At 43.7% G+C, this 18652-nt stretch overlaps 1 protein-coding gene across 1 annotated transcript in view; it reads left to right on the top strand.

Annotated features, from left to right (window-relative positions):
- The first annotated feature begins 393 nt into the window (after positions 1–393).
- The window catches only part of CLMN (calmin), a 69489-nt gene continuing 51230 nt past the window's right edge, over positions 394–18652 (top strand). The window contains exon 1 of the mRNA XM_069950559.1: positions 394–546. Within this exon, the coding sequence (XP_069806660.1) occupies positions 465–546 (82 nt within the window). The 5' untranslated portion in view covers positions 394–464. The remainder of the gene's footprint in view (positions 547–18652) is intronic.

Below are 18652 nucleotides of genomic sequence, written 5' to 3'. Positions count from 1 at the left end.
ACCCGGACAGGTGGGTAATATACCTGGGTGGGCACTGTCAGGAGTAGTATACACAGGGTCAGTGCCCGGACAGGTGGGTAATATACCTGGGTGGGCACTGTCAGGAGTAGTAGACACGGGGTCAGTGCCCGGACAGGTGGGTAATATACCTGGGTGGGCACTGTCAGGAGTAGTATACACAGGGTCAGTACCCGGACAGGTGGGTAATATACCTGGGTGGGCGCTGTCAGGAGTAGTAGACACGGGGTCAGTGCTCCAGGGCCGGCGGGGGATGTCGGGCAGGGTTGCGGGCACAGCTGGCAGAGGAGGCCGGGCACACGTGGAGTCTCCCCGCCTCCTGCCCACTCAGGATCGGGAGGAGGAGCCGCTCTCCCTCCGCTCCTCTCTCCACTTCCTCGGTGAACTTGTCGGCTGGAGAGTGGCCGCCGGGCGCCGTGCACACACCGCGGCTTCTGCCCCCACCCATGGCCGGACACGAGTGGGACTGGTTCCAGCGCGAGGAGCTGATAGGACAGATCAGTGACATCAGGGTGCAGAACCTGCAAGGTACAGACCCCCCTCATCCTGGCTGATCCCATACAGAGGGGGTGGGGGGCTACACCATCACTGGTCTCAGATTACGGCACAGCTGCTGCAGAACCTCCATGGCTACAGAGCTGTCCATCATCCTGCACATCCTCATCCAGCTGCCTCTACTGTAACTAGTTTATGTCGGCAGCTTATGGGTTAATATCTTATGAATAATCAATGTATCAGGGCTCTACAGCCCCTAACAGGGAGACATTATCATGCTGGGAGTTGTAGTACCCCAGACGCTAGGGCAAAGTGTTCTTTCCACTCTGCATTTTGTTCTTGGGCACTGCTGCTGCAGAACCTCTTTAGATCTGGCAGTCACAGCTTGGTTCACCCCTTGAACTATTGTGGTGGAACTACAACTCCCAGCATGGGCCCATTAATTGCAGCCTGCTGCCACTCGTGACCCAGGGACGGCCAACAACCCACCCATGACTGGTCCTGGCAATATGCTGTGTTTCTGTGTACCATGATGGGAGTTGTAGTCCCCCGGGCATGGATTATACAGGCAGGTGCTCAGACAGAGGTCAGTCAGCACTCTGTAAAGTTTCTGCCCCCGGGCACCGTGTTTACTTGGATCTGCTGCCAAGTATGTAATTGAGGGAAGACGGAAACGTAAAGTTATTCCCGAGACACCAGCGAGTGACGACACCCGCCGCCATCATGTGACCTGCACAGAGATGTCTCCGCTCCCGTCATACTCTCAGCATTTCTACTAAGCCCTATCTTATTTCTATCTGTTTCTGGGAAAGCTGGGTGACAATCAATATGTCTTCCATGACGGCTCCCTAAGGGGTTGCCACAGCTTTCTGACACCCCTGAATGGAAGACATGTCTGGGTGTGTAGTTACCAAGCTAGTATCTGTACCTGGAAAAGCTGGGTGACCTTATACACAGCTTACAATGGGGGTATCATCCAGCTTTCCCAAACACCAGAACAGGTTTCCTTAAACATGAAGGGGTACTTGCTGTTCAGACGTCCCGGAAAGCTGGGTGACTGTAGGCTCCTCAATCCCTAGCCTCTGTAATGATCACCCATCTTTCCCGGACTCTAGAACCGATTTCCTTAGGCATGAAGGGGTATCACCCAGCTTTCCCAGACCCCAGGACAGATTTCCTTAGACATGAAGGGGTATCACCCAGCTTTCCCATACACCAGAACAGATTTGCTTAGCCATGAAGGGGTATCACCCAGCTTTCCCATACGCCAGAACAGATTTGCTTAGCCATGAAGGGGTACTTGCTGTTTAGATGTCTGGGAAAGCTGGGTGATCACTCCCTCAGGAGCTGTAATCATGAGCCGTATACTGCTTTTTCTTGTATTCTATATACTCTCCATATAGGCTCCCCAATCCCCAACCCTGTGTAATGATCACCCAGCTTTCCCAGACACCAGAACATGAAGCAGTAGACTATTACTAGACTTGCTGTTCAGACGTCTGGGAAAGCTGGGTGACCTCTCTCTCAGGAGCTGTAATCATGAGCCGTATACTGCTTTTTCTTGCATTCTATATACCCCCCAGTCCCCAGCCTCTGTAATGATCACCCAGCTTTTCCAGATTCAGATATAACCACAGCTAGATAGAATATATAAGAGAGAGTCCGGATGCTTCTATAGATGCCTCACCAGCTCCAGACCCTGCCGCGAAGGGTTAACCAGTCCATGACCTTTACTATCTGTTTTGTACAGTTTGTTCTTAGAGACATCAAAGCGCGTCTGTAGAGCTGTGGGTGAGTGTTACAGGCTGGGTGTAGAGGGACCGCCACCCCACACCCACCTTATTACTACCCCACCGTGCCCTTAGGGTGCTTGGGACCTGTGAGCGTCCAGGGTGACGGGAACCGCTCATAGATGTGAAGGTATTACCCCGGCCAGATGACCGCTGCGCTATTGATTCCTCATTGCCAAGCTATAAATTGTACATTGTATTGATCCACATAGTATAAATTGCATAAGTATTAGTCCCCTAGTGTAATCAGAAGGCGAGGGGAATCAATGAGATGATTACAGGCAGAGATGCATAGAGAGTAGAGGGGGCTTCATAGCAAGAGGTAAATGGGAGGGGGGTCCTGCCTTTACACCCCTCACTATACAGGACCTGGGCACCCAGAGGAGACAATGACAGCAGCGCCCCCTGGTGGTGCCCCCTGCTCTTGTTGGGTAACATTGCTGCTATTGGGTAGAGCAGGGATGGGGAACCTTCGGCCCTCCAGCTGTTGCACAACTACAATTCCCATCATGCCTGGACAGACGAAGCTTTGGCTGAGGAATGTAGAATGTCAGTCCATGAATGATCCGGAATGCCCGACTGAACTATGAATGGTTTACCATGTCAGGCCCAGTATGGAACCATAACTGGTCTAGAATGTTGGGACCAAGAATGGTCTAGAGCAGGGGTGTCAAACTTGCGGCCCGCCAGCTGTTGCAAAACTACAATTCCTATCATGTCTGGACAGCCAAAGCAGAATCGGCTTTGTAACAGCTGGAGGGCTGCGGTTTGTCACCCCTGGTCTAGACTGTCGGGCCAATGAATGGAACTGAATAGACTAGAATGTTGGGACCACAAATGATCTAGAATGCCAGGCCCATTAATGGTTTGGAATGGAAGCATTAATGATCTAGAATACTGTGTTTGACACCTGTGTTTTAGACCTTATTAGCTGGACGTTCCAGATCATTTATGGTTCCCTTCTAGACCAGAAGTGTCAAACTCAGGCCCTCCAGCTATTACGAAACTACAATTCCCATCATGCCCGGACAGCCAAAGCTTTAGCTTTGGCTGTCCAGGCATGATGGGAATTTTTGTTTTGAAACAGCTAGAGGGCCTGAGTTTGACATTTCTGTTCTAGACCATTCATGGTCCTGATATTCTAGATCAGGGATAGGGAACTTTGGCTCTTCAGCTGTTCCAAAACTACAACTCCCATCATGCTTGGACAGCCAGGCATGATGGGAGTTACAGTTTTGCCAGGGTTCCCTACCTCTGTTCTAGACCTTATTAGCTGGATGTTCTAGATCACACGTGTCAAACTCAGACCCTCCAGCTGTTACAAAACAACAAATCCAGTCATGCCTGGACAGCCAAAGCTAAAGCTTTGGCTGCCCAGGCATGATGGGTTTTGTAGTTTTTGCCTGAGTTTGACACCCCTGTTCTAGATTCTGTCCAAGCATGATGGGAGTTGTAGTTTTGCAACAGCTGATGAGCCAAAGTTCCTCATCCCTGGTCCAGCTGGTCTAAATGATCTGGAACGTTCAGCCAATAAGGCCTAGAACACAGGTGTCATACTCAGGCCCTCCAGCTGTTACAGGATTACGATTCCCGTCTTGCCTGGAGAGCCAAAGCTAAAGCTGTAAAGCTTTAGCTGCCCAGGAATGATGGGAATTATAGTTCTGCAACAGCTGGAGAGCCGCAGGTTTGACCCCTCCTGGTCTAGAATATCAGGTCCATAAATGTTCTAGATCAGTGGCGGGAACACCACCTCCCCCCCCCTCCGCCAATGTATTAGGGAACTGTCAGACTGTACCACCTGGTGTGGGGGTCACGTCGCCCGCCCCTCCTGGATGTGGTCACATGAGAGTTTTCCATGTTTCTGTCCTTGGCGTTTTATTGTCACCCGTGTTGTGTTTTCTGTAGAGAACACCATCCAGTCCAAGCTATGACAATATCTTTTAAAGATTAGCGGAGACAAGGTAAACTACAATTCCCAGCATGCTATGAAGATTGCAGACTTTGTGTATGCTGGGACTTGTAGTTCTGCAACAGCTGAGTAGCCTCACAATTCACCAGATGTCCATTCTATTTATTGTGGAGCTGTGACATCTGGGAGACTCTGTGACTAATGCTGCGTTTAGACGGAACGATTATCGTGCGAATTCGCACGATAACGATCGAATTCGAATGATAACCGTACGTGTAAACGCTGTGAACGATCAAACGACGAACGAGAAATCGTTTATTTTGATCTTACAACATGTTCTAACATCGTTGTTCGCAAAAAATTTGCAGATCGTTCAGTGTAAACAGTCGTTCGCCGATTTATCCAATGTGTGAGATAGGCTTAAGCGATCGCAAAACGATCGCAAAACGAATTTCCGTACGATATATCGTACCGTCTAAACGCTGACCGTTATGAAAAAAAAAAAACGTTACTCCGACATTATTAATCGTACGATCGGGCCAATTATCGTTTGGTGTAAACGCAGCATAAGGGCCCTATTCCACCGGACGATTATTGTTCGCATAATCGTTAACGATTAACGATCTCAAACGACCGCTATTGCAAAAGACCTGAAAACGTTCACTCATTTACTTGGAACGATAAGCGCTACTTATGATCGTATTTGTGATCGTTATTTCTTCGCTATTGCGTTCGTATTTACTGCGAACAACCGAACGAATGCGAACGATTTGCGAACGTTTTGCGAATGAGCAACGATAAAAATAGGTCCAGCTCTTATAAAGCGATCAACGATTTCTTGTTCGGTCGTTAATTGTTAACTGCTATTTAAACGAACGATTATCGTTTAGATTCGAGCTATTTAACGATTTAATAGGGCCCCTAAGGGCCCTATTCCACCAGACGATTATCGTTCAGATTATGGTTAAATTTTTGAATCTAAACGATAATCGTTCGGTTGAAATGCAGTTAACGATTAACGACCGAACGAGAAATCGTTGATCGCTTTATAAGACCTGGACCTATTTTTATCGTTGCTCGTTCGCAAAACGTTCGCAAATCGTTCGCATTGAATAAGACGTCGTTCGGTCGTACGCAGTAGATACGAATGCAATAGCGAAGAAAAAAAACCGATCGCAAATACGATCATAAGTAACGATTATCGTTCCATGGAAATGAGTGAACATTTTCAGGTCTTTCGCAGTAGCGGCCGTTTGAGATCGTTAATCGTTAACGATTGTGCGAACGATAATCGTCCGGTGAAGTAGGGCCCTAATGGATAGCCCCATCTCTGCTCAGTGCTGCCCCCTATTGAGGAATGTAGGATAGAGGTGACAGCTTCTCTGGCTGATCACTGCGGTTCAGTCTGTGCCGTGGTCCGGTGGTGACTATTACAGGACACTACACAGAGGCTGTATTATGGGCTGTAGTAATATGAAGGATGAGTCAGGGCTGTGCCTCCTACTACAGCGATTTCATATCCTGACTTATCGCTGTAACCCCTTCATGTCCTTAGAAAGTAAGGGTATGTTCACACATGGTGTAATAATCCAACATGGCAGAATTCAGAGACCTCTGCCAAACCCATCAATTTCAGTGCAGATTCCTTGTAGTGATCCCAATAATAATTCCCCCTTAAAGTGTCACTGTATTTTTTTTTTTTTTTAATGCAGAAATCAATAGTCCAGGCTATTTGTAGAAACTTTGTAATTGGGTTTATTAGGCAAATATGCCATTATCTGCATTCAAAAAGACTTTCCCCAGTCCCCCCCTCCCTTCTCTCTCATTCACTGCTCATTATCAGGAAATCACAACTTGTTGCATCAGAAGTGCCTCTGTCTGTTCTATGGAGAGGGGAGGGGGGAGGAGGGAGATTTGTCACCAGCAGAGAACAAAGGATTACACAGCAGGACCTGTGTGAAAGCCGGTATTCAGAGGTCAGAGAGGTCATTGCTGACTTCAGAGGAGATAGCCCCATGATGTAGCTGTAAATTAACTCTTTGTTGTCCTGTTTTGGTGCCTCATCTACGTTCACCCCCCCCCCTCCCCTCCCCATAAGAGAACCATGAAGATATGTGGGAGCGCTAATAAACCCAATTACAAAGTTTCTTAAAATCGCCTGTACTAAATTTAAACGACAGTGACACTTTAAATAGTGTTTCCGTAACCTGATTGCACTCCAGTCTTTGTGGAATCCACAGCAACAAGTTGCTCATCTCTTCCCTGCATCAGGTGAGTTTCCTATGGGTACTATTCCACAAAGCGATTTTTCGACAATGAACGATTAACGACAGCTATGGCGAACGACCTAAAATCGTTCACGCAATTACACGGAACGATGATCGTTACTTATGATCGTTATTGCGTTCGTCCTGTCGTCATTACCACGTTCGCCGCTACTGCGAACGACCGATTGACGTCTTATTCCATACGAACGATTTGCAAATGATCAGCGATAAAAATAGGTCCAAATTCTATTACACCACCAACGATTTCTGGTTGAGCGTTTTATCGTTGTCTGCTATTACACTAAACGATTATCTTTCAAATCCAAGTGATTTTTCGAACGATAATCGTTCCGTGTAGTACCACCCTATAGTGAGAAATGCACAGAGTATTAGGAACTGTAAAGAGTCCTTATTGTCACCCTTCAAGGTTACCGCTGGATATGACATTGATTTCAGATCAGAATCTGCACCAGAATCCAGGTCAAGTCCAACCTGTGTGATCACAGTCTTATGTAACGTGTCTCAGGACACACAGAGGATTCTCATTATATTAGAAATTAAGCCATTACCTTAGGTGTAATAATAACTGATACCAAATCAGAGCCGCTCCTTATAGGGGACTGTGAGAAGCCCTGGTGTCCTTGTAATACTACTGCCTGGACCCCCTCTATGGCCTACTGGTTATTGGGGGGCTGCAGTGTACCTATTGCCCAGACTCACCAGAGACCCCCGTACCTCTCAATGACAGCACAGATCAGGGGCAGCTAATATATTCTGGATTATCAAAAAATTCTAGGAGAATGTTCTTCTCTCTGCTCACCTGGTCCTGAGACATCCCACATTATGCTGGATTATCAGACTTTCTGGATTATATACTGTATTTATCCATACCCTGTATAAGAGGATGAATAGGAACATCCATATTTAAAGGGGTACTCCGGAAGAAGAAAAAGTTTTTGAATCGTTTTCGATCGTTTAACGATTTTGAAGCAACGATTTGGTTTTTATAACGATCAGGGTTTAGACGAATAAATCGTAAGAAAAATCGTAAGAAAATTTGTAAGAAAAATCGTTAATGCGATTGTTTTTAAGATCGCTTAAGCCCATCTTTTACATAGGGTGAATCTTTGAAAGACCGTCTACATGAAACGATCTGCGGATTTTTAGCAAACGATGAACGACGATTTGAGAACATGTTGAAAGATCAAAATGAACCATTTTACACGGAACGATTATCGCTCAAAAGCAATCGTTATCGCGAAAATTCGAACGATAATTGTTCCGTGTAAACGCAGCATTAGTTATATGAATTTGTAATTTACTTCTATGTAAACATTTCAAGCCTTCAAATACTTATCAGCTGCTGTATGTCCCGCAGAAAGTGATGTATTCTTTCTAGTCTGACACAGTGTTCTCTGACCATGTCAGGAACTGTCCAGAGCAGTAGCAAATCCTCATTGAAAACCTCTCCTGCTCTGGACAGTTCCTGACATGGACAGAGGTGGCAGCAGAGAGCACTGTGTCAGACTGGAAAGAATACACCACTTCCTGCAGGACATACAGCAGCTGGTAAGTACTGGAAGACTGGAGATTTTTAAATAGAAGTAAATTACAAATCTGTATAACGTTTTGACACCAGTTGATTTGAATTTGTTTACTCTCCGGAGTACCCCTTTAAAGCCAAGCTAAAAACCTGTACAGAATATAATTGTTCTTACAGCTAAGGGTCTGTTATAACTGTATCGAGCCCAGACAATGCTCCGTATGGGTACGTTCACACTAATATTACACGGGCCGAGCAGGGCCCGATAATACCTGTAAACGAGCAGCGATCTGCTAGATCGTTGCTCGTTTACTGGACCTATTACACGGCCCGATAATCGTTTGACAAGAGCTGCAAGGACATCGTTACCGATGTCCTTGCAGCCCTTGCTAAACTGGCATACATTACCCATCCACGTTCCAGGGCTGCTCCTGCCATCCGCTTCTCCCGGGGTCCCGCGCGCTCTCTAGCGTCACAGCAGCCTGTCAGCTGGTAGGCCGCTCAGCCAATCACAGGTCGGGACCGCCGCGGCCTGTGATTGGCTGGGCGGCCTATCAGCTGACAGGCCTCTGTGACGCTAGAGAGCGCGTGGGACCCCGGGAGAAGCGGACGGCAGGAGCAGCCCTGGAACGTGGATGGGTAATGTATATTGTTAGTCGCCGGCCACGCACCGCTATTACACGCAGCGGTGCGCGGTCGGCGCCCGACGAAAATAGGTTCTAACCTATATCAACGATCAGCCAATGATCGTTGTCATCGGCTGATCATTGCATTTATTACACAGAGCGATAATCGGCCGAATCGGGCCAATTCGGCCGATTATCGTTCCGTGTAATACCACCCTTATGGCCCTATTCCACCGGACGATTATCGTTAGCATAATCGTTAACGATTAACGATCTCAAACGACCGCTATTGCGAAAGACCTGAAAACGTTCACTCATTTCCATGGAACGATAATCGTTACTTATGATCGTAATTGCGATCGTTTCTTCTTCCGTATTTCTTCGCTATTGCGTTCGTATCTATTGCGAACGACTGAACGATGTCTTTCAATGCGAACGATTTGCGAACGTTTTGCGAACGAGCAACGATAAAAATAGGTCCAGGTCTTATAAAGCGATCAACGATTTCTCGTTCGGTCGTTAATCGTTACTGCATTTCAACCGAACGATTATCGTTTAGATTCGAACGATTTAACGATAATCTGAACGATAATCGTCCGGTGGAATAGGGCCCTTAGCGGATCCGCAGCAGATCCGCAGCAGATTTCATTTAAATAACTGAACACAGCATCAAATCTGCACCATCAAATCTGCTGCGGATCTGCTGCGGATCCTGTAGGTGTGAACGCACTCTAAGGGAAACACCCCCTCAGCCCCATTCTGTCTCCTGTCCTAACAGCTCACTACTAGTGTGTCATTGCACCGTAAATGTATCATTCTGGCATCCGGGTTATTTAGAGGATTGTCTAGACTTGATACAGTTGTAGTAAACCCTCAGCTATGAAAGGATGGTTCAGAGTCACTAGATGTACACAAGAATGTTTCCATTCACTGACATCAAGCATAGATGTTAAAGGGGTATTTCAGCATTTTTTTTCCCTTTCAAATCAACTGGTAAAAGAAAGTGCCAGAGATTTGTAATTTACGTCTTAAAAAAAAAAAAATCTCCAATCGTCCAGTACTTATCAGCTGCTGTATGTCCTGCAGGAAGTGGTGTATTTGTTCTAGTGTGACACAGTGCTCTCTGCTGCCATCTCTGTCCATGTCAGGAACTGTCCAGAGTAGCAGCAAATCTCCATAGAAAATCTCTCCTAGACTGGACAGTTCCTGACATGGACAGAGGTGGCAGCAGAGAGCACTGTGTCAGACTGGAAAGATAACACCACTCCCTGCAGGACATACAGCAGCTAATAAGTACTGGAACTTTTTAATAGAAGTAAACTACAAACCTATATAACTTTCTGACACAAGTTGATTTAAAAGATTTTTTTTTATTTTTTTGGCTGGAGTACCCCTTTAAAATAGAGAGAAACAGAAACCCAAAGTAAGCGGCAGGAGTTCTCCAATGTCCCATAGCCAGCAGATGCCATCCCTGTGCTTGCTGTATATGACTGTGCAGCGGTTTCTGCTTGCATCACTTGTTATTCCACGCCTGTATTGTTTCCTGGGTGGTTATAGAGAATGTTTGTATAAGACAGAGCTGACAGGAGTCTGGGCCTGGGGTCACTGAGCAGTCAGCAGGCGCCTCTACTAAGGGGGGGGATCATTGTGTCCTGCAGACTCCCTGTGGTACCCCAAGGATGGAGGGCTATTGAAGGAGTCGTTGACCTGTGACCCCAGCGTCTCTGGGGGGGAGGGGAGAATGAGAGTAGGAGTAGGAATGTCCCTAGTAACAATGGAGTCTGTCTGTGATGAGGAGGAGCAGGTCCTAAATAGTCCCCATTGTTCCAGACCTCATGGCCTCCATGTATTAGAGTAGCTTCAGGCACGGGCAATCCAGGCAAGAAAATCATCATCATCATCATCATATAATTTGTTTATAGCTCAGATTTATAAATGTAATTATCCAGAATTCATTAAGCGTTTATTTGTAGATTAATGAACAGATCTGTACAGACAGAGAGGAGCAGGAGGCCCGACATGTGCCATGGCTTCTGGGATTGGAAATACTTAGCATGTTGCATTGTGGGAGGATGAGACAGTCTCCTAATATGTCTGTATGGCTACCCTACAACTGCATCATGTATTATCCTCCAGAGCTGCACTCACTATTCTGCTGGTGGGGTCACTGTGTACATACATTACATTACTTATCCTGTACTGATCCTGAGTTACATCCTGTATTATCCTCCAGAGCTGCACTCACTATTCAGCTGGTGGGGTCACTGTGTACATACATTACATTACTTATCCTGTACTGATCCTGAGTTACATCCTGTAATATACTCTAGAGCTGCACTCACTATTCAGCTGGTGGGGTCACTGTGTACATAAATTACATTACTGATCCTGTACTGATCCTGAGTTACATCCTGTAATATACCCCAGAGCTGCACTCACTATTCTGCTGGTGGGGTCACTGTGTACATACATTACATTACTGATCCTGAGTTACATCCTGTATTATACTCCAGAGCTGCACTCACTATTCTGCTGGTGGGGTCACTGTGTAAATACATTACATTACTGATCCTGAGTTACATCCTGTCTTATACTCCAGAGCTGCACTCACTATTCTGCTGGTGGGGTCACTGTGTACATACATTACATTACTTATCCTGAGTTACATCCTGTAGTTCTCTTATTTAAAAATATCAAACATTACAATAATAATAAACAATACCATAAACTGAACTTATCTTACAAATGCAATCAACATGGGAAAAGTATGCATATACATTTCTTTCTGTTGTTCCCCTTGAGTTGCAGCCTCTGTTATACCTCAGAGCTGCATTCTTAATTCTGCAGCTGTAGAATTAATTATCAGGATCTCCTGTTTTTTCAGTATCTGCACTGAAAAAAATTGCATTCTGGGAAATTAGTCAGGCAATGTTCAATTATATGGTGTATGAAACAACTGCACCCCCATCCCCTTATTATAGGAGTTTATCTAAGCTAGGTGGGTGGGTGTGTCTGTTTACAAGCTTGTTGACTTTTTCCAGGAACAACAGGCAGGATTGTGTTGTAGCCCCTCCCCTCCCATCAAAAGCCACACCCATTTCACATAACCACTCCCATATTATCACTAGGCCCCTCCCCTTGTATTATATATAATCATTGTTTTAATACTTTGACGGTGTTGGGGGTGGTGCCGGTCACATCTGTTATTATTATAAGTATTATTGTTAGAATGGTATAATATTATTATCCTTCTGGGAAAGTCATTCGGGGAGATTTATCAAACATGATGTAAAGTGAAACTGGCTCAGTTGCCCCTAGCAACCAATCAGATTCCACCTTTTATTTTCCAAAGAGTCTGTGAGTAATGAAAGGTGGAATCTGATTGGTTGCTAGAGGTCTCACTTTACACCATGTCTGACAAATCTTCCCCATTGTGCTTCCGCTCATGTCTGCAGGTAGAATATATAGAAGAGCTGTGGGGCTAATACTAGACACCATACACACTGCGCAGCTGGAGACCCTGACTCAGACATCTCACAGGAATGGAGGGAATGGCGGCTTCTCTGTTATTAAAGCTGAGTCATCGTATACCGGAGAGTTCTGTAATCTTCTCCTATACTTGATGTTTGTGTCCTCCTCCATGTATAAGATCTCTGATCGCTGTCAGTGAATAGAAACAAGCTGAAAACCTGTCCTGACCCAATGCAATACAATTGAGAGACAGGTGCAGGTGAGGTGTATGGGGCTGTGCAGCTCGCAGGGGATTGTCTACACTGTTTCTAGTATGTATGTATGTATGTATGTGTGTGTAGTGTGTGTGTGCGTGTATAGTATTTATATGTGTCTAGTATGTATTTGTGTCTAGTATATATATATGTGTCTAGTATGTATTTGTGTATAGTATATATATATGTGTCTAGTTTGTATTTGTGTATAGTATATATATTTGTCTAGTATGTATTTGTGTATCGTATATATATGTGTCTAGTATGTATTTGTGTATAGTATATATATGTGTCTAGTTTGTATTTGTGTGTAGTATATATGTGTCTAGTATGTATTTGTGTGTAGTATATATATGTGTCTAGTATGTATTTGTGTATAGTATGTATATGTGTCTAGTATGTATTTGTGTATAGTATGTATATGTGTCTAGTATGTATTTGTGTGTAGTATATATATGTGTCTAGTATGTATTTGTGTATAGTATGTATATGTGTCTAGTATGTATTTGTGTATAGTATGTATATGTGTCTAGTATGTATTTGTGTGTAGTATATATATGTGTCTAGTATGTATTTGTGTATGGTATATGTATGTGTCTAGTATGTATTTGTGTGTAGTATATATATGTGTCTAGTATGTATTTTTGTATAGTATGTGTCTAGTATGTATTTGTGTGTAGTATATTTATGTGTCTAGTTTGTATTTGTGTATAGTATATATATGTGTCTAGTATGTATTTGTGTGTAGTATATTTATGTGTCTAGTATGTATTTGTGTATAGTATATGTATGTGTCTAGTATGTATTTGTGTATAGTATATGTATGTGTCTAGTATGTATTTGTGTGTAGTATATTTATGTGTCTAGTTTGTATTTGTGTATAGTATATATATGTGTCTAGTTTGTATTTGTGTATAGTATATATATATGTGTCTAGTATGTGTTTGTGTATAGTATGTATATGTGTATGTATGTATGTATGATGCTGCCTCCTACAGTGTGTATAGTAAGTATGTGTGTATCGTATGTATATGTGTCTAGTATGTATAGTATTTATGTGTCTAATATGTATGTGTGTATAGTATGTATGCATGTTTGTGTGATGCATCCTGCTGCAGAGTGTATAGTATGTATGTATGTATGTATGAAGCAGCTTCCTGTATGTATGTATGTATATGTGTATGAAGCAGTTTCCTCTATAGTATGTATGTATATGTTTGTCAGTATGTTTGTATGTATGAAGCAGCTTCCTGTATGTATGTATGTATATGTGTATGAAGCAGCTTCCTGTATGTGTGTATGTATGTACATATGTATGTATGTGTGTCAGTATGTATGTATGTATTTATGTGTGTCAGTATGTATGTATGTATGTATGTATGATGCAGCTTCCTGTATGTATGTATGTGTGACGCAGCTTCCTGTATATTATGTATGCGTATGTGTGTCAGTGTGAATAATGCAGCTTCCTGTATATGTGTATGTGTGTCAGTATGTATGTATGTATGTATGTACGATGCAGCTTCCTCTATGATATGTGTATGTGTGTCAGTATGTATGCATGTATGTATGTATGAAGCAGCTTCCTGTATTTTATGTATGTCTATGTGTGTCAGAATGTATCTATGTGTGATGCAGCTTCCTGTATATTATGTATGTGTATGTGTGTCAGTGTGTATGTATGAAGCAGCTTCCTGTACAGTATGTAAGTATGTATGTATGTTTGTATGCATGTATATATGTGTGATGCAGCTTTCTGTATGGTATGTGTGTCAGTGTGTGTGTGTGTGTGTGTGTGTGTGTGTATGTATGTGTGATGCAGCTTCCTGTATGGTATGTATGTGTATGTATGTATGTGTGATGAAGCTTTCTGTATGTGTATGTATGTATGTATGTGTGATGCAGCTTCCTGTATGGTATGTATGTATATGTGTGTCAGTGTGTATGATGCAGCTTCCTGCAGAGTGTATTCTGCTCAGTGATTTGGAAGCGAGCGCAGCCCTTCAGGGACCGTGTTATTTATAGTCCGCTTCTGGATCAGTCGCTATTGCCCGGCGCTCTGCTCTCTCAGCCATCGCTGTTCTCCAGAATCCTGGGAAAAGACAGATCCACAGGCTGGGAGCAGCGCAGGCGGATCTGACAGCCGGGGAGGCCGCCCAAAGCTGGAATATATTTATAGGAGATGGGAATAAAACTGCAGACTGAGGGGCAGCGCCAACTGGGCAGAACAAGGCCTCTGTATGAGGGGTGCCAGGGTCTCTTCTGCCCACATAAATGGAATGTTCCATCATCTGTAATTCTTCCTTACATTTTCCGCTGCGTTATTTGTGATTCTGGGATCTTGTTTCTTCATGGTTTCAGGGTACGGTCATATTCAGAAGACCTTCTCCTATAAGGGTCCATTTACACAGAAAGATTATCTGACAGATTATCTGCCAAAGATTTGAAGCCAAAGCCAGGAACAGACTATAAACAGGGAACAGATCATAAAGGAAAGACTGAGATCTATCCTCTTTTCAAATCCATTCCTGGTTTTGGCTTTCAAAATCTGTCAGATAAATCTTTCTGTGTAAACGCACCATAATGCTGGGTTTACACGGAGCGATAATTCGCCCAATCGTACGATTAACGATTTCTAAGTAACGATTTTTCTTTTATAACGTTCAGCGTTTAGATGGAACGATATATCGTACAGAAAATTTGTTTTCCGATCGTTTTGCGATTGCTTAAGCCTATCTCGCACATAGGGAAAAATCAGTGAACGACTGTTTACACGGAACTATCGGCGAATTTTTTGCGAACGACGAACGATGATTTAAGAATCTGTTAAAAGATCAAAATGAACGATTTCTTGCTCGTCGTTCGATCGTTCGCTGCGTTTACACGTACAATTATCGTTCGAATTCGATCGTTATCGTGCAAATTCGCCCGATAATCGTTCCGTGTAAACCCAGCATAAGGGTCCATTTACACAGAAAGATTATCTGACAGATTATCTGCAAAAGATTTGAAGCCAAAGCCAGGAATGGATTCGAAAAGAGGAGAAATCTCAGGCTTTTCTTTATGATCTGTTCCCTGTTTATAGTCTGTTCCTGGCTTTGGCTTCAAATCTTTGTCAGATAATCTGTCAGATAATCTTTCTGTGTAAATGGACCCAGATGGTGCGTTTACAAAGGCAGATTTATCTGACAGATCTTTGAAGCCAAAACCAGGAACAGACTATAAACATTGAACTGGTCATAAAGGAAAGACTGAGATTTCTCCTCTTTGCAAATCTATTCCTGGCTTTGGCTTCCAAAATCTGTCAGATAAATCTGCCTGTGTAAACGCACCATAAGGGTGCGTTTACACAGGAAGATTTATCTGACAGATTTTGGAAGCCAAAACCAGGAATGGATTTGAAAAGAGGATAGATCTCAGTCTTTCCTTTATGACCTGATCCCTGTTTATAGTCTGTTCCAGGTTTTGGCTTCAAAGATCTGTCAGATAAATCTGTCTGTGTAAACGCACCATTAGTCATAGTCATTTGGTCAATAGGAGCTGAACATAGAATTTAAAATTGACCCTGGGGTCTAGCACACATGGTCACTACCACTTTTAAAGGGACCCTCTCTCATCGAAAAAACAGTCCAATCTACCAGCATCAGGTTATAGAGGAGGAGGAGCTGAGTAAATTGATATATAGGTTTGTAGGAAAAGTTCTAGAATAACTTGTCAGTAACTGTCAATTACTAAGTAGAACCGCCCACTTGACTACTTGAGCAGAGGTTTACATGACCAAATTACCAAGTTATCCTCAAATTTTTCCCACATAACTATATATCAATCCGCTCAGCTCCTCTTGCTCTATAACATGATGTCTGCAGATTGGACGTCATTTTCAATGGGTTCAGGTCCCTTTAAGTCTTCTTTTGCACACTCCTCCCAGCACTGTGATACAATATACGGTAGCAGGTCAGTTTGGGCTTACCATCATACTCACCTCCTCCTTCTCCTGCACGGTATTAGCCAAGGGAGCAGAATCGGGCTCTGCAAGTTTTGCAAAACTACAACTCCCAGCATGCCCTGACAGCCTACGGCTGTCAGGGCATGCTGGGAGTTGTAGTTTTGCATAGCTAGAGCGTAACCTTTAGTACCCATTTGGTATCTCTCCCCATCCTTCTACAGTAATAAAATCTTCTTCCAGCTGAGTGTATCAATATTTGCTTCCAAAGTCCAACGACTTTGATAGTGTAGATAAATATTTTTTATCTTTTTATTGTCTTCATCCCATTTAGGTGTTTAGAAAAGACTGAATTCTGCAGCGTATGATTTGTGTATACAGCTATGCGTCTTCATGGTGACAGACTACTGCGTAGTCAGATCCCACAGTCATCTGATATCCTATAGACAGAATATGGCAGGACAGAAGGATCAGACTACACAGGGCTTATTGTAGTCTGTAACCATGGCGTCACACATACAACCGCATAGGAGCTATATACCCACAATAGTAAAAAAAAAAAAAAAAAAAAAAAAATATTAATTTTATTTAATTTTTTTACTTAATTTTTTTTTTTTTCTAGGATCAGTGATGATAAATTCTTTTGGGTATTATGTCTCTTGCTTTTTGTATGTATCATCATGTTATGATCTGGCGGCTTCCTGCACTCCTGAGCCAGTTGGCTCCTTTCCCTTATAGTAAGTAGTAGTGACACCTCGTCCCTGGTGATGCCAACGATAGAAGTTGGCACAGAGTGGAGTGAACCCTTCTACACCCACTTAATGAGCGGATAACACAGAGAGCGGACGTATTCCGTGTCAGCGGTTCACTCCCCGATGCTGACAGCTCCAAGTGTCAGGTGCTGAGGAGCGGCCAATACTCAGCTTTCCCAGTATCCTGAATGTGACTTTGCTCTATAAATTTCCTATGCAGGAGTGTGGGCTATAATATCACTCAGTTTTCTTAGTTGTAGGACTACAACTCTCAGCATGCCCTGACTGGTTAGTTGTTAAGCCAAGCAGAAAGTGACTCCCGGGCCATAGTGACTCCCGGGCCATTAAAGGGGTGCTCCGGCAAAAATCTTTTTCTTTCAAATCAACTGGTTTCAGAAAGTTACATAGATTTGTAATTTACTTCTATTTATAAATCTCCAGTCTTCCAGTACGTATCAGCTACTGTATGTCCTGCAGAAAGTGGTGTATTCTTTCCAGTCTGGCACAGTGCTCTCTGCTGCCACCTCTGTCCATGTCAGGAACTGTCCAGAGCAGGAGAGGTTTTCTATGGGGATTTGCTACTGCTCTGGACAGTTCCTGACATGGACAGAGATTGATTTAAAAGAAAAATATTCTCACCGGAGTACCCCTTTAATTTGTGCATGTGGCTCCACCATCTACAATGTCCCTGTGAGAAAGGGGTTATGCAGCAGGTTTTTTTTCTTTCAAATCAACTGGTTTCAGAAAGATATACTGATTTGTAAATTACTTCTCTTTAATAAATCTCCAGTCTTCCCCTACGTATCAGCTGCTGTATGTCCTGCAGGAAGTGGTGTATTCTTCCCAGTCTGACACAGCGCTCTCTGCTGCCACCTCTGTCCATGTCAGGAACTGTTCAGAGTAGTAGCAAATCCCCATAGAAAACTTCTCCTGCTCTGGACAGTTCCTGTCATGGACAGAGGTGGCAGCAGAGAGCACTGTGTCAGACTGGAAAGGAAACAACATTTTCTGCAGGATATACAGCAGCTTATAAATACTGGAAGACTGGAGATTTTTAACTAAAAGTAAATTACAAATCTGTATAGGTTTCTGACGCCAGTTGATTTAAAAGAAAAAAAAAATTGCTGGTTTACCCCTTTAAAACAGTCTCCTATCCAGGTATGTGATATAGATTAGTTTATCCTGAGCTTCCCGGTGCATGAACAGAAAGCAAGAACTACAGTAAAGTCTGACACACTAGCAGTGTCTTCCTTTTTCCTTGCAGATACTGCGCCTGGGTCTGCATGACAGTACCCCTTTAACCATATTTTAGGTCTCCTACAGAAGGGATAGGGAACCTTGGCTCTCTAGCTGTTGCAAAACTACAACTCCCATCATGCCTGGACAGCCAAATCTAAAGCTTTGGCTGTCCAGGCATGATGGAAGTTGTAGTTTTGCAACAGCAGGAGAGCCAAGGTTCCCTACCCCTCCTACAGGAGGTATAGCACATGCATTCCAACCCTGTTTCTTGATTGTTGCTGCTAGCAGTGACACCTGCAGGCCATGTGGAGTACTACACTCTCAGTCATGCATAACATTTGGTAA

The sequence above is a fragment of the Dendropsophus ebraccatus genome, chromosome 13 (genome assembly GCF_027789765.1).
Source record: "Dendropsophus ebraccatus isolate aDenEbr1 chromosome 13, aDenEbr1.pat, whole genome shotgun sequence".
In the NCBI taxonomy this organism is placed as follows: domain Eukaryota; kingdom Metazoa; phylum Chordata; class Amphibia; order Anura; family Hylidae; genus Dendropsophus; species Dendropsophus ebraccatus.
This window is presented reverse-complemented; position numbering and strand designations above follow the sequence as displayed.